Raw genomic sequence first — 17,036 nt, forward strand, 5'->3', positions numbered from 1 at the left:
TCAGGCCACCACATGTGTCCCCCACCCCTTGCTGGCTCTCAGCTCGGTCCCCATCTACTTGGGTGCTGAAGGAGCCTCAGATATGTGAATGAGATCTTTTTGTTAGACCATGGTTCTCTGCCCTTTTGACCATTGTGGGTTCCAACTGGATTAGCATAAGCCTACCCTGTCTGGGGGAGTGGGGCAAGACCCCTCTGCCTTGGAATTCCCCACATCCCGTCTAACTCACTTACCTTCCCGTCAGCCCACAAGGTGGTTGAAGTACATCTGAGATCATCTGTGTACACCCCCAAGCCTCATTTCTCCCTTTTCTTTGTTTTTATTCCTCAAGATCCCTTGGGACAAAACCTTCAGGCTTCTCTTTTAATCCCTTCATACCATGATCTCCTGCTCTCTCCAGCCTTATGGCTAAGTGTTAACGGTGGACAGAATGTGTGATAAGACAGCCGGAAACGGTAGGTCTTTCCGAAATCGTGTACCTGTTACTTTGTGTAACAAAAACAGACGACAGGGTTGCAGGGACTCTGGTTGTAAGGAAATGTGCTCAACCTCAAGGCCCTGTTCAATATGATATATCATATTTGATAATTCAGGAGACTTACATATTTTGTATAACATCTGTATAGCGATTCAGTCTGAAATGCTCTCCCCAACATCTGGCTTGAACGTAAACATGACCCTCTGAGTTAGATGTCATTATCATCTATCAGATGAAGAGACTGAGCCACAGTGATGAACTCACTGCCCCAGATCACACGTCTCCTAGGTAGAGAGCCACGACTGAAGCCAGCGTCTTGACCTGCATGTGTGCCACAGTACCCCACTGATCCCAGGGTGAAGGTCACTTGGGTCGTTCCTGACTTGCAGTTTTCTATGTGCCTGTTCATAGAATGCTCTTATGGAGAGGTTGAGCTTTGCTGGAGTTGTATCTCTTCCCCTCTCCAGTCTTAGGTTCATTCGTTCATGCATCTGAAAGTATTAACATTTTCAGTTACACCTGCTTTTTTGGTGGGGTCTTTCCAAGTTTCTCTTTCTCAATAATTTGCATCCAATACAAACACTGTTAGGTCAATGTTTAGAGAGTGATCTTTCAGTCATATTGCTGTCACAAATCCACTGCCTAGAAGAATATTGAACATAATGTCACTAGCATCAGTTTAAGCAAATTTTTAATGTCATGTAACATCAGTAGTAGCTGTGCGGTGCTTCTTTAAAAGCCTATCAGTTACAGCTGGAGGGTACCCCAGATTGAATCTACTGAGTGGCCTGATAAGTGAGAATGAGAGCCCAGCACTTTAGACAACAGAGGATCTGGTTTGTGGCCAGAAGGGTCAAGTTTGTAACCGTGGAAATGAGCAAAGCCAAATGGCTCACCTAGGGATTCGATTTTCTAAGATTTTTCTGTCTCTAACTCAGCTGGCTGATATAGCATGAGATCTGTGAGCCAGACATTCTTTGCAAGAGAGTGGGGACAGAAAAGAGGAGTTCTGGGACTCCACCCCGTGCCCCCCCCCAACACCCCGCACCAGTCCAGTGGTTAAGACTCTGAGCTTCCACTGCAGGGGGCACGGGTTTGATCCCTGGCTGGGGAACTAGGATCCTGCATGCCACGCAGCATGGCCAAAAAATAATAAATAAATAAATAGAAATTTGCACCAAGAATTTAACACAATTTAAAAAAAGAAAGAAAGAAAAGAGAAGCTTTGTTTTCCTTGATTATAGAGAAGATTCCATGGATGAGGGAAAAATAATTGGTTGATTTGGGAAACAGGAGAGAGCTCCACGGATCTGGGAGGTTCTGAAGAGAGATGAATCGGTAGACGGTGGTTAACAGTGGGTAACAGGCAGCCCCAGGGAAGGAGAGGAGGTTTACTTTGTCTTGAAGAAAAGCTTTTGTCTTACTCAAAGTCTTTATCTACTTTATCTACTTCTGACCTATGTTTTACATATTACTTTATAATCTAAGTGTTTATTTTCTTTGGCTGTGCTGTGCAACTTGTGGGATCTTAGTTCCCTGACCAGGGATCGAACCCGGGCCCTTGGCAGTGAAAGCACAGGGTCCTAACCACTGGACCACCAGGGATTTCCCTATAATCTAAGTGTTTAAATTTAACCTTAACTTTATGTGGACTTTCCATGTATTCACATAGCCTAACTATTTTTAATCGCATTGCGTTAGTAATTACATCATTTATTTAAATATTTCTCTGTTATTTACTGATCATGTGAGTTGTCTCTAGTTATTTCATATTAGAAACAGTCCAAACAAAACCGTATTTTTACGAAGTCTCTTTCTTTGAGTCTTCGTGCCCAAATTGGAGTTACTGGGTCATTATATGATTAGTCCTAAGTGTCTTTTTCATATTGCCAGGATGTTCTCTGAAAATATTATATTAATTTACAGTGTCACCAACCCCAGCAAACAGTGGGTTTTAGGAGCTTTGAATGTTTTTCTCATTTTATCAGATGAGGCATTACAGCATAGCTGATTTATTTTCCTAAGCCAAACATTTGTGCCAAATGTCATTTGCTCTTTGTATGTTTTCACCCTGGGAACTCCGTTCCTATCTTGTGTTAAATAGTTTTAATTTTCTAATTAGTTGAATAGTTTTTATCTTATTTATTGTCTTTATCCAACAAAAATATATTGGGATAATTGATATGTCTCATAAATGTAAGTGTATTTACCCCGTTGGGAGTCAGGTTTGAGCTGTCGCGAGAGTGGGAGGGTGCCTTCCCGCCCCTCCCCCCCCCCCCCCCCCCCCGCCGGGGTGGGGATGGATCAAAATCAGGAAAGAAATCGGCTGGCGTGGCCGGGCGCTGGGCCATCCTACCGAGGCTGGGAGTGTGGGAGAGAGCCTGGAGCTGACGATGGAAAAATAGGAACTCACGATAAATGTATCAAGTCGTATCAAGAAATGGGCTAGAAATTAAAGCTAGGCGAGTATGGGGTGAAAATACGCTTTTGCGCTTGGCTTAGGTTTTCCCTGCTCTCACCTTAGGGAAACAAAGTGACTGGAACATGTGTTGGGTCCCAGGCACCCCTGCTGCCGACTACTGGGTCGCTGTTCTTTACCAGACAGCAAGAGATCAATGAAAATTCCTTAGAGTGAATGTGCATTGAGAACAGGGGCTCAGATCAGTTCTTGCAATACTTCCTGGTATAATCTTAGAGCAGTTATGCAGATAAATGCAGTGTGTGTGCGTGTGTGTGTGTGTGTGTGTGTGTGTGTGTGTGTGTGAAACATATCCTCTTACAAACTTATTTTTCCCTGCAGAATATCATTGGCTTATGTGGTCTTTTAATATGCATTTTCCAATTTAAATACAATTCACCGAAATTCTTTCTTTCTAGTCTCCAGAAAATCCAGAGGGCAAGGATGGCTCCAAAGTAACTAAACAGGAGGTAAGTGTATCTTCGACATCCTGTATTTAGTTATTAACTGGAATTTTTAATATCGTTATGATGGTCTACATCTGAATGAATACTCTTCGAAACCAGATTGTTGAGACAACATAAACCGGAGATAAAAGTGTAGCTGTGTAGCTTCCCTTAGCCTGGATAGATTTCAGTTAGGGGCACTCGTGAGGCATTTTCCACTTGCTATGTTGTTTATGTTTCTACCTGTTGGCACTGCTGTCTGTTAAAAGGGATACTGAGAATTCCTTCTGGGCAAGGAGCGAGATAATAGGTAAATTCATCAAGGAGAACAAAGTCGGCCTTTCACAGCAAGGAAATGAAAGACTTGATTTAATAAATTCTCTGCTCCGGTGAGTGAACTATAGATTACTTTTTGGATTCTGAATATTTGCCTAAAAGGAGTCATCTCTAAAGTCAAAAACTATGAAGGATACATAAAATGTCAAAATATTAAAGTTTTTTTTTTTTAATCAGGAAAATTCTTAGGGTTTGGGATAGTTAGACAATAAGTCAAAGAAGCTCTGTATAAAATACAGAAATCTCCAGAAAGCTAGGAAGAGATGCTTGCATTTGACCTTCCGTGGTCGTATCATGAACTTCTAAAAGGAGATGAGCTAAAAAAGCAGCCAGTGAGATGGTAACTGTGATGACAGCCATTCCCTTTTGCACAGAGCTTTACAGTGTGTGGAATCCTTGAACTTATAACCTAAAAGGGGTCATGGGAGAGACAAAAACAATATCTAGTTACGGATTCTTTGATTGGGTGACTCATACTGTGTTAATAATTCAGAGGTTGTCATGATAACAAAACCCCTACACACTATTTGTACAAGGAAGTTCGTTCTGCCGAATGGAAAATCCTTAACGGAATCTGTAAAGAAATCATTTAAAAGCAAAACAAACAGAACTGCCGATAGCCAAGTCCCCACCATCCCTTTACCCAGTATTCAGTGTCTAACATAGAGTTTGGGAGGTGAAGTTGGTGATCCAAAGTCAGGTCACTAAACAAATGCTTAGAACCAACTGAAAAATGTTATCATAGCAAAGTTCAAGTGCTTGAATTTTCTTGAAAATGGCAAAATACAATTTGTAGGACAGTTGGCTAAGTGTAATACCCCCTTAATGTTTTTAGATTTGGGCACAGAATGCATTTGGGTTTCTCCTCGGGGACCGCTATTTAAGTTGCTTTGACAGTCAGAAAACCTAGAAACCATTACACACACACAGCAGGTCTTGGATAGTGAAAACAGCCTTTCCCTCCCTTCCACACTAAAAACCATCAGGCTGGTTGGAATATATGTAAAAGATTTCTGCTGACACACCTGTCTTCTGCAAATTCTTTTACCCCAGAATTTTTATTACTTACATTTTTACATTATTACTTCTAACATTTTATCTGATTCCATGTATTACCTTATTGCTAACAAAAGTCTTTCCTAGAAAAGACTCTTTTCCTGTCCGTTAAGCCAACACCAGATTAAAACTTGTGATTTGCCTTCAGGACACCAAGGCAAATTTGTTTGAAGAGGGAAAAGGTCAGTTAGTTGGTGGTGCTTTGGGGTAAGAACTGTCTGACCGTATATTGATTGATTTTTTTTTCCCCCAGTGAATTGACTGAATTTTCTAGTTATGTCATGAGTGTGCACAGCCTAGGCTACAGCCAATAGATAGCAGTTACAAAGGGGGATCCCCTTTTGAAAATCATCTTCCACTCCATGATATTTGAAGGGCATAGTGCAGAGTATAGTATCCGGACGATAAATGACCAAAACAATATGCTACAGTCATTACGCTGGGCAGCTTTCAAAGCCCTTTCACCTCCATTGTTTGATCTGATCCTTAAAATCACCCTGGAATGAGGGCAGAGAGCCTTTCAGCGTTTTCAGAGAGACATTCCAACCACAGCAAACAAAAAATGCAGGGAGCGCTTGAATGCACCTGGCTGCACAGATTCCACAGGGAGCAAAAGGAGCAAAAATCTCTGCCTTCATGGAGCTTCCATTGTAGTAGGGGGAAAGAGACAGTAAATAAAAAGTAACTGAAAATTTGCTATGAAGAAAAAGAAAGCAATGAGAGGGAGTAATTTATGTCAGAGAAGCGCTGTTTTGGTCAACACATGGGAGTTATTATCCCCATTTGAAGAGAGCAAACAAGGTATGCAGAGAAATATATGATTTTCCCCAGGTGTCACAACTTGTAAATTGCAGAATCAGGAAAGACGTCTGCGTCTTCTGACTCAAAATCCCCTATCCTCAAGCCCCTTTTGGGGTCATGATAAAAAGCTGGTCATGGGACTTCCCTGGCGTTCCAGTGGTTAAGACTCCGCACTCCCGATGCAGGGGGCATGAGTTCAATCCCTGGTCGGGGAAGTAAGATCCCGCGTGCCGCAGGACACAGCCAAAAAAAAAAAAAAAAAAAAAAAAAAAATCTGATCATCCAGTGCCTTTTCTCTGTCTTCATTCTCCAGCCAAGGCCCTGATACACATCTTGCCTCACTTCCCAGTTTTGCAAAGAAGGGAAATTCTAATTAGCTCTTCATTTGTTTTTGAAAGTTAAAAGCAACTTGACTTGTGGGCTTTGCTTGGTACATGGTGAAGATCAGAAGCATTAAGAAATCTCATAAAAATAAATATGCTTCTGAATTCCAATGGAATGGCCCATATGTTTCAAGCAGTATTCAGCAAAGTCCAGTGACTCTACTTGCATCTAGCTCTCCCAGGGAATTTTGTCTTATTGAGATTAGACTTCTATGTTGCTTTTGCAACCAGGACATTAAAGTGAAAAACTTCACGTCTTTCATAGTAGCCTTCACCGTACTTTTCTCCAACCCGGGGAATTACCAGGTAATCAATAAATGCTTAGTGAATAATACCATAGCGCCCAGCACCTGTGTACCACAGTGACAAACCCTCACATTGTTTCTGTAACTTTTAGCGATCTGTCATTCTAAAAACCTTCATCTTTTCCCTTAGAACTGCTCTTTTGGCCACTTTTCCTGAGGACTCACAGTCAACAGATGGAGAGAAATTCTCTCTTTTTTTTTTAAAAATTGAAGTATAGTTGATTTACAGTATTGTGTTAGTTTCAGGTGCATACAAAGTGATTCGGTTATACACATATATGTATATATCTGTATTCTTTTTTTAAATTCATTTCCATTGTAGTTTATTACAAGATAGTGAATATAGTTCCCTGTGCGCTACAGTAAATCCTTGTTGTTTCTCAGGAGAAATTCTTCTTATCTTTTTATTCATAGTAGTTCTGCCCCACAGCCTGAGTCTTAAATGAATACTTTGAATTCTAGTGTTTGAAAGAGGGAAAGAGAGCAGTCTGGTCTGTTTTATATCTGGTATATATGGTCCAATCATTTATAGAATTGAAGGCTTGTGAAAGCTGATGAACTGTCCCAGGAAGGTGTATACACTTGGTGCATAATCAGTACTGCTGACTGTAAGTGAAGGTTCGTTTCAGCCTCCTGTGTCTGCAGTGAAAAAGAAAATCTCTTAGGATGGTTCCCGAAAAGGAACGTTTAAGAGAAGTCTCTTTTTTTTTAGCATAGAAAGAAGAGCTGGTAAATTTTAGCAAGAAGTCACAAAATCATTTTACAGTAAAACGTGGTTTTTAGAGACGGCTTGGTTTAGACAGCCTAGAAAGGCAAACTCTGTTTTTGCATTAATTTCCTAGGCTTTTTATTTTGAAACTCTTGTACTCGACCTGAATTATGAAAAGGTAGCGAGTCTTCTGGATCGGAACAGCTTGCAGGCCCTTCAGAGCAGGGCTTGGTTGGAAGTCTCTCTGGAAATCCCCGGGAGGGGAGGGGGAGGATGGGGGATGGGGACCGGGGTTGGGGGCGGGGGATTTTTCAGAAGATTTGGCTTCGCTTCAATGAGATCTTATTCAGGACAGCTCGTTGGTGGATAGGGAAGCCCTTGTAGGTAATGGTTAACCTGTTGGCCGCTTTTCAGGCTCCAAACTGGATGGTAAGTGAGGAGTGGTCTTGGCATTGCACCCTACAGGCTCACACTTGCATGTCTGGCGTGTCTTACCACTCCATTCACCTCCACGTTTTACTGAGGGCTCCCGCTACGGAAGTGCAAGAGAAGGGGGTTCTGTACAGATGGGGTACAGATAGGAGACAGGGGAGGGAAGGCCAACCGGGCACACGCAGGGCGACACCAAGTGGGGGCGGGGGGATTCAGACAAGACCTGTTGAACCCCCTTTAGCAGAGAGGCCGCCGATTTTCCTCTCAGAGGGCATCTTTCTGAGCCCTCCTCTGCCGGCTGCACTTTCCTCTTGAGGCAGTGTGGGCGGTTCTTGAAGCCACACAGAAGCGTTAAGATGAGCTCCGGTTGGTAATTGGAGGATGCTCTCCAGCATGCCCGGAAAGCATACTGAAGAAGCACAGGTTACCCACTTGCTGCCCGGTTTAAGTGATAATGCTGCCTCTTCTTCGGGGATGCCCAGCACCTGCAATGAACCAGCCTGGGAAAGGCACTACAGGATTTGGGTTCTGGTTCCCAGCATGGTTATTGCTTCCAATCATCCCATGATAATCCGGCAGACGCCGCGGTGATTCCCATGGAGCATCTGGTCCAGGCCCCGCCTCCCATACTGTGCACCCCTTACCCCTGCAGTGACGCGTCACAGCCGACACGTAGCCTGCACAGTCTCCCCGACTCGGCACGTTCTGCCTACCAGCCTGAAGTCCAGCTCAGCCTTGCACACGACCCCAAGGTTAAAATTATTCCAGAGGGCTCTGGCCCTTCATTTCCTTCTGTAGTTTAAAGAAAGATGACTTTAGCTTCCTCTAGCTATTTTCAGCGAGAAAGTTCTTCGATGTGGAGGTGGCAAGAAGCATTTCTTTGACTTTGGCCTTGACCAGCTGACCTAGACTGACAAGAGAATTCCATGATTCCTTGCAATCCTGAGCCAGGCTCCTGCTGACCCCCTTAAAAGATTATTTGAGACATTTCAGCTATTGTAATGAGGCAAAGTCTGCCTAAGGCAGCAAATTAGGGAAAAGCTTGAGTTTATTTTTTTCAGCCAGTATTCTTGCATATCCACTGTATGTTAGGTGGTACACTATTCTACTGGAGATAGAGCAGTGAACAAAACAGACACAGTGTGGAGTATTTGCTTCCGGAACACTTTTAAAGAAAGGCAGTTGTACTTTTAGAAAGTGAAATCCCTCGGGGAGCCATCTTTTGCTGGTGGGAAGTAGAATATCGATTCTATACGTGTGTTTCTGAAATGCCTAGAACGGTTCTGCTCTTAGAAATTTTCTTTGCCATGTCGTTTGCTGTTAACTTGCACCATCCTTGAAGAAAAGATTTCCTTGAAAAATACCAGCCTCAACCCAGTTTCTCGAAATTTGTAAACTTCTAAATGAAAAGATGAGATTATTAAAATGATTATTTACATCTTTCAACGTGTGCATTTCGTAGATAAATAAATGTGTTTATTTTGTTACAGGTAAAAGGAAGTCTTGCTTGTTAACTGCCTAAGATTTGGAGTCATTCTCTTTTCTAATGTAGTAACCAGGGAGGGGACTCCTGCTATTTCGGTTTCTGCACAATTATATAAGTCTCGTTTAGTATTAATTTATAAGCTTTAGTTCCATTTGTAAGGAACAAGAGTCAGACTGGACTGGTTCTTAAATAGCACCTCTGTGCTCCTGTTGCCAGTTTTATCACAAAAGTTTGGGTCGGAGCCTAAATGTGTCTTCTTTGCCTTTTCCTTGTCCACCCCACCCTCTACTGCAAAAGGCCATTTCTTTGAACCGTGAGCCTACACCTCTTTAGGAACACGTCCTCTGGAATATTCCAGTGCCCAGGGCACTTGGGGGTATGTTTCACTGTGCTCACCTGGGGAGGGTAACGGGACTCCTGCATTCTATTCTTTCAACAAAGTAAGACAGTAAGAATGAATTTTTAAAACTCAACTTGGTTGTGTATAATCACCAAAACATATGGGTTTTTTTTTGTTTTCGTTTCCTTTGTAGCCCACCAGACGGTCTGCCAGGTTGTCGGCGGTGAGTACTTTGGACACCTTTGTTGTTAGCTCTTATGAATACACGTTCCCTCGGTCCAGAGCAAAGCAGCAAAAGGAAGATGAAGGTGGTGTTTCCCTTGAGCTTTTTTTATTTCCTTTTTAGAAATAACCTGGGTCAGAATTTCTAGCAACTTTGACCGGTGTTGCCAGCAGCTCACTTGATCAGACATGTTGGTGAAAAACAGTGGCCAGCCCGTTTAGCAAGCGTTCAAAGCCCAGGAGGCTGTTTGATATCACTGGATCCCTGAGATGGAGAATTAGGTTAGCAAAGTCCTAGCCTCCCATTCTACACCTGATCTGCTAAAGGAGTCAAGAATTCCAGTTCTCCCTCCAAGACTCGTACCTTAGTCAGGACGTTCTGAAGGTTGTCTGAATCCATAGGCTCTAGCCTCACTTCAGAACTAGAGAATCTGAAAAAGTAACGATTTCCACTCTGCCACCTGGGGTCTCCCTCTGTGGGCCAGGCCCAGGGAAAGGACAAGGGTTAAGGTCGTTAAAGCTGGGACCGGCTGGTGTGAGCGAGCCTTGGCCAGGAGTGTGCCTCAGCCCTTGTCACCATGCTGTGCTCCCGGCTGGCTCCAGTACTCATCCCTGCCGCCCTGCTCACGCACCAGTACTCCTTCTGCCTAGACAGGGCAGCCCGCCTCTCTGGTGGAGGACTTGGGTTACTTTATGTGCACTGCCCACTGACACGCAGAGGGAAAGGCATTGACCTCTTGGCTGACGGCACGTATCCCGATACTAGATAGCCCGGGAGCTGCAAGCTACTGTGACCTTCAGGGAAGCATGGATTCCCTCCTCAGCCCACACCTGTGCCTGGCACAGTGTAGGGAATCCAAGCGGAAATGGATATTGGAAACTTGTTTCTGAATTTCAAAAAAAATACTAGTTTCTGGCTTTTCTTCTCAATATATTTTTGCTAAACTTGTTTCACAAATTAAAAAATATATATAGCAGTTTCTGGCTTTTCTTCTCAATATATTTTTGCTAAACTTGTTTCACACATTGAAAGAAAAACAAAAAAAAGAAGCAGGTATTGGGACCATTCACAAGTTCAGAAGTATAGCCAGGTTTGGGTTGGCTGAGCCCGTGTTTCACATGAGTCCCGACGTAGGAAGCAATGTCAGAGTTACCAGGAAGGTTAAGACCTGGGAGGTGTGGTCGTGTGTGTACCCAGTTAATCCAGATTCTGCCAGAACCCCTCAAAGGTGGTGTGCTTGTCCAGTGGTATAATTTTCACTGTGGTTGAGAAATTAAGTTTTAACTCTTTCACTGTAGATTATACTGAAAGCCATTGTATTCCATGGATATCTAGCCTTTCAAGGGGGTAGATCATGTAAGTCAAAAGCCAAATTTTAAAATAAGGCATTTCCTGAGCACCAGGGACCAGCAATATAATACCTTCCACTGACATCGTTGCCCATGGTGCTGACGCAGAGCCTCCTTGGAAGCCAGTGGTATTACAGACTACAAAACCTCATCATTTCCTGTCCCATCAAAACACGAATGCTGAGTTTGGGGGAAAGGCCTGTCTTAACAGAAAATAATATGAAAGGACATCATTTGCTGTAAATTGAGAAAACAAGGGCATGTTAATACACTATATCAAAGCCCAAAATAAAATTTTTTTAATCCTGAAAATTTAGGAGCCATGCAAGCTGATAGATGTGGGGAGCAAGGTACAAATATACAGTCGTCAGAAGGTTAAGGAAAATAGTCCCTACTTTTCAAGCTCCACTTTCTTTTTTTTTTTTTTTGCGGTACGCGGGCCTCTCACTGTCGTGGCCCCTCCCGTTGCGGAGCACAGGCTCCGGACGCGCAGGCTCAGCGGCCATGGCTCACGGGCCCAGCCACTCCGCGGCATGTGGGATCTTCCCGGACCGGGGCACGAACCCGTGTCCCCTGCATCGGCAAGCGGACTCTCAACCACTGCGCCACCAGGGAAGCCCTCCACTTTCTTATTTTATTTGACAGGTCGTGTCCAATGGTCAGTCTTCCAGAACTGAACTGACTACAGTTTCAGTTTGTGCCCTTGATGGAAAGGGCCAGGTCCATGATCCTGGACATCTGGAGGTATTGGGGAGGAACATGTGTTTTTTCTCCACAGTGGGGCAGAGAGGGACTCTGGGCAGTGTTCTCTATTTAAAAACCATTCTCCCTGGTGCCAGGAAAGAAGTGTAATTTTTTCCTAACTCAACGAGGGAAATATTTGCCCTAAGGTAGCTATAGAAAACCAGAGGTTTACACTTCCGCAGTATCTCCATGTGCCCATCTCAGACCCCTAGGAAGCAGCCGGGCTGAAGCCCTGCGTGAAGGGGCCTGGGGCCACGGGACAGGTGGGCAGTGCTCCCAGGAGTGGGGAGAGCCACACGAGGCAAGAGAAAAAGAGTTGCCCGCTTGGCTTTTTGGCTAATAGGGTCTGTGAAAGATCTTGAACTTTGGGAGCTAACAGTGGACATTGTATCATTGTAATTGTGTTCTTAATAACAAGCTCTAGGGACAAATGAGCCCAGGGTCTGGATGGGCAGGAGTCTCCTCACCTTGAGCTGGCCTTGGAAGAGGAAAGTAGGAAGAAGCTCAACCTTCAACAAGCGCTTGAGACCTGCATCGGAGGTGGGAGGATTTGGAACTGGCTTTGGAACACTTCACGGGCAGCTCTCTTATTCCCGATGGGCTTTTGCCTGTGATGGTGCTAGGATTTCTAGACTGTTCGGGAGGCCGGTGTCACTGAATTCACCGAGTCATTTGGCCAAGGGCCTGAGTCATTCCTCTTGCTGCTGTGTTGTGATAAAAGGAAGTACAGAGACATGGGACACAGAAGCTTAAATCTGTTTCCAGAGAGCCGTTCTGGCCCGGGGAATAGTGAGTTGGCTTTCAGATCTCACCTGCCATTCACTTGAGAACCCAGGATGAAAATAGTTATGAAATGCGGAGGTCTTTTTGCTGCTACCTGATGCTGAAAATAGGACGACATATTTTTTTTTGAAATGAACATCATAGTCAAAATGGACTGTCTTTAGCAGTCTTGTCGCTGTTCCTTTTGGGGCTGAGGGTTGTCTTTTTTCAGTATTTGTGTAACTTAATTTGTCTTTGCAGAAACCAGCTCCACCAAAACCTGAACCTAAACCAAGAAAAACATCTGCTAAGGTAAGAGGTGGGCCCCCGCCCCACTTTGGCCTTTTCAGCAGTGAATACATTATAATCCCATATCCCAGAGTCATCCGAGGCACGATCCCATTTTATGATCCAGGCTCAATGTACAGACTGGAAAACTTCCCCCAGCTACAGACAGGCTTTCTCCGAAGGCAGAGAGCACAACTTTATGTTTCACTGGGAGTGTGTTTTCCGTTTGGTCCGTAAAGCCAAGGAGGTCAGAGCGTGTTGGTGTGAGAAGCCTCATGTCCAAGGCGGGGTTTGGTAGCTGCCTCGAGAACAGGCCGTTCAGATGGGGCTCAGAAGGGGTGAGCCCGGGCCGGGGCGACACTGCTGCCAACAGCTGGAGGCGTGGGGAGGGGCTTCAGACTTCACGTAACTGATCTGAGGAGGTCAGTCTGAGGACTAATAATAATCCTATAATAGTCAATACCAGCAAATAATTAATACCGGCAAACAGTTACATGGCGCTAATCCTATGCATAGATCCTCACATCAGCCCTATGAGGTAGGTACACGTATCCCGTTTGGCAGATGAGGAAACTGCGGCACAGGGCTATTAAGAAATTTACCCCCAAATGGCTTTTCTGCACCCTGCCCTTCAGAGCGTCGTCCCTTGCTGTGAATTTTTTGAAACGATGTGTATGTATCATGGGATGAGTAGGCAGTTCGGAAGCGGAACTCATTTCTGTGGCTTGGTTATTTTTATTTTTTTACTTTTTGGCCGTGCCGCACAGCTTGTGGGATCTTAGTTCCCCGACCAGGGCTCGAACCCGTGCCCCCTGCAGGTGGAAGCGCAGAGTCTTAACCACTGGACCTCCAGGGAAGTCCCAGCTTGGTCTTAAAATCAGGAATTTTTCTTTCTCTGGGCCTTCCTTGTAAGCGCTTTCTCAGCTTTCTTGTCCCTTAAGCCCCAGGTCCCCACGCGCAGTGTTCCTCTTGCTGGGTCTGCCCTGGCTTCACCACGTCCCGCCTGCTGCTACTTCCCCATGGCAGAGCCACTTCTCACTTTAGCAAGAGACGGTGCTCTCCAAAGACACACACGAGGGGAAATCAAAGTCCAGTGGATTCTCTAAGCTGCCTGTTACATGTTCGTGGAGCCTCAGTGGAACTCACTCAAAGCTCAGGGGAACCGGGTTTCCATTTTCCCCTGAAAGCCACCACATTGGCCTTGCTTGTGTTTCCCCCTGTGCTCGGACGGAGGCTGGCTGAGTTTACACAACATCACACCGTGTCTAACACACTCCGTTTCCCTGTGCTTTGATCCCCTGTTAGAAAGAACTGGCAACAAAGGTTAACAAAGGTGCGAAAGGGGAGAAGGAGGAAAAGCAAGAAGCTGGAAAGGAAGGTACTGCACCATCTGAAAACGGTGACACTAAAGCTGAAGAGGTACTTTCCCGAAATACCTCCCGCTGATTGAATCAGTGTCTTGAAAGCAATTGCTCGATCCTTCAGCCGGCGACCGCATGTTCATAACGTCTCTCTTTATTGCCTGTAATGTTATTGCAGATCCACATCTCTCGCTCAACTGTTAATGTCTCAGCCTCCAGAGGTACCCCACCCAGCACACTGTCAGTAAAGGGGCAGATTGAAACAGTGAGAGTTAAGGGTACAGTAGAAAATTCCGCACGTTTGCAGTGACTAGCATCAGATAGTAGTGTGGTGTTCTTTTTATCGTGAACCGAGGGAGCTCACAGGTAAAGCTTCCGTGGTCGTTTGCAAAGCAGAAAGCAATAAAGGCAGCCAAGTGTTTGTGTCCTATTTTCCTGCCTTGTCTGTATTACACCCAGAGTTGAAGTCGGTTTTGCAGTAGAGCTGCTAAAAAGCAGATGTTCCGAAGTGTGTGTGTGTCGGTGGGGTAGAATCTTCTTTGGCTTACAGTTGTTTCAATAGTAACTCTATCTTTTTTGTCTTCCGTTCTTTTTCCACAGGCACAGAAAACTGAATCTGTAAACGAGGGAGAATGAATTGTCATGAAAATTGGGGTTGATTTTATGTACCTCTTGGGACGACTTTTAAAAGCTATTTTTACCGAGTATTTTGTAAATGCTAATTTTTTAGGACTCTGCTGGTTGGCATACAAAAATATATAAGGATGGACATTTTACCTTCTCGTAGTCATGCTTTTTGGAAATTTCCATCATCCTTGAGTAAAATAAATACCAATTTAATATTGGAAGCTGTCTGTAAAATTGATTCAGCATTCCATGCACTTGCTTTAAAAGTTTAGTCCTGTGCATACTATGGTGTTTTTACTGTGCGTATTTGGATTTTTTCATGCAGTTTTTCTAGAGCAATAATCAGTGGTGCTTTTGTACCTAGGTTTTATGTGATTTTAATGAAACATGGATAGTTGTGGCCACCTGCTGACTATTTGTGGTTTAAAATAAAAGGTTTTCCTGCCTGCAAAATACCTGCCTCTTAGTAGTGTCTTTGCTAAGCTTAGGCAGTGTTTCATTTTATTATTGCAGAAGATGTAAAGAATTTCTACAGTCTGTCCTGTGATGGTCTCTCTGATAAGTCAAATAGGATGGTTTCTTAATTTTCTGCCCTTTAAAAATGTTATTTTAATAAAATCATCTATGAGTGCCAGCGTAGAAGAATTGCGTCTAATATCCTTTATACCAGAAGTGGCCCGCAATGGTCACCATATAATAAAACTTGATACAACACTGTTTTATTGAAGTCCTTATCAATAGGATAGGGTTCTGCTAAACCGGAACAGTGAAAAAGCATAAACTTGGACTCATCCTTGAAAATGTTCCCACCTTCAAAATAATACGAAGTTACACATTCGTATTAAAATATTTTCCCATTGGTTGAGGACTTCACAGTTTTGAAAGCACTTTATACCCATGTGACCACATTTCAGCCTTGTGTCAACATAGGAAAGGACTTGGCCTAGGTATTGTCAGAAAGAAATAGGAGAGTATGTGACTTACTTCAGGCCCACAGGAAAGAGAAAAATCGGGACTTGAACCTGGTCTCGTGAATAGCGTTCCTTAAGTCTGTTTGGGCTGCTATAACACCAGGCTGGGCATCTTATAAACAGCGGAAATTTCTTGCTCACGGTTCTGGAGGCTGGGAGTCTTGAGATCAGGCGTCAACATAGTCAGGTGAGGACCCTCTTCAGGTCTCAGACTTCTCCCTGTGTCCTCGCGTCGGGGAAGGGGCTGGGGATCTCTGTCTTTTATAAGAGCACTAATGCCATTCATGAGGCTCCAGCCTCATGACTTAAGCTCTTCCCAGAGGCCTCACCTCCTACTACCATCATCGCAGTGTCCTTCTGTTTCTGGAAGGACAGTGGAGCATAGGAGCTGTTTATTAAATGTAATTTTGTTTGTTCCCATTCCTGAAGAAGTTGGGTAACTGCATGAACACCCCAGAAAAGCTGAAATCTGCAGATTCCTCTTAGATGAAGATTTGAATCTTTTAAAATGGAGACTAGTAACTGCCTGTGCTGCTCAGGGACTCCTGCAAAAAGGCTGTTGTTTCTCGGGGCTTCCATGCATTTCTCTTGTTATCAACAAAAACAAGTTCCCTCCTCCAGTGTATATTTTGGGGCTCAGAACTTGTGTCAGTGTCCCAAGTTTGTCGTTAATCTACTGCAGATATCAACCATGTTATATACAGAATAATCTCGTTTATAGTTTCTTTGGCTTCTGATTATGAAATGTACCTTAACTCACGGGTGTTAGATATGCCAAAAACCACTTTTGCCCCAAAGAAAAATAGCTGGTATCCTGTGAACACTTTACAAAAATATTTTCAATGTGCAGTAAGTACACAGTTGAAGTACATTGCTGGCTAGCTTCCAGTTCAGAAGTGGAATATAAACTTAATAGGTTTACTTTATAAAAAGTTACAAAAGTGCTACAGGTGATTTTTTTTTTTTTGCAGTACGCGGACCTCTCACTGCTGTGGCCTCCCCTGTTGCGGAGCACAGGCTCCGGACGCGCAGGCTCAGCGGCCATGGCTTACGGGCCCAGCCGCTCCGCGGCACGTGGGATCTTCCCGGACAGGGGCACGAACCCGCGTCCCCTGCATCGGCAGGCGGACTCTCAACCACTGCGCCACCAGGGAAGCCTGAGGTGATTTTTTTTTTTAAAACATCAGACATTACAATGGTATATAAAGTGAAAGTCAGAATCCTTCTTTCCCCCATTCCTATCTCCCAGAAGTAATCACTGCCCACCATTTTCTCTATTTTACTATGTATATATGCGTGTATATGTGCATATACATGCACTTGTATGCACACGTGTATATATGCGCATATCATTTTTAAATACTATACATTCAATTTTGAATTTAATTCAACCAATAAATTGTATTTGGAGATAAAGATTATCTCTAATATTGCAATGCTGCCAACGATACTGCAGTAAACATTCTTATACACAAAGCTTT

General features: G+C 44.0%; 1 protein-coding gene across 1 annotated transcript in view; it reads left to right on the forward strand.

Moving 5' to 3' along the window:
- The window catches only part of HMGN3 (high mobility group nucleosomal binding domain 3), a 31,502-nt gene extending 16,465 nt beyond the window's left edge, over positions 1 to 15,037 (forward strand). The window contains exons 2-6 of the mRNA XM_065889085.1: positions 3,356 to 3,406; positions 9,424 to 9,453; positions 12,570 to 12,620; positions 13,902 to 14,015; positions 14,558 to 15,037. Coding sequence (XP_065745157.1) covers positions 3,356 to 3,406; positions 9,424 to 9,453; positions 12,570 to 12,620; positions 13,902 to 14,015; positions 14,558 to 14,593 — 282 coding nt within the window. The 3' untranslated portion in view covers positions 14,594 to 15,037. The remainder of the gene's footprint in view (positions 1 to 3,355; positions 3,407 to 9,423; positions 9,454 to 12,569; positions 12,621 to 13,901; positions 14,016 to 14,557) is intronic.
- The last annotated feature ends 1,999 nt before the right edge of the window (positions 15,038 to 17,036 follow it).

This window comes from Phocoena phocoena, chromosome 12, assembly GCF_963924675.1.
Source record: "Phocoena phocoena chromosome 12, mPhoPho1.1, whole genome shotgun sequence".
NCBI classification, from domain to species: Eukaryota; Metazoa; Chordata; class Mammalia; order Artiodactyla; family Phocoenidae; genus Phocoena; species Phocoena phocoena.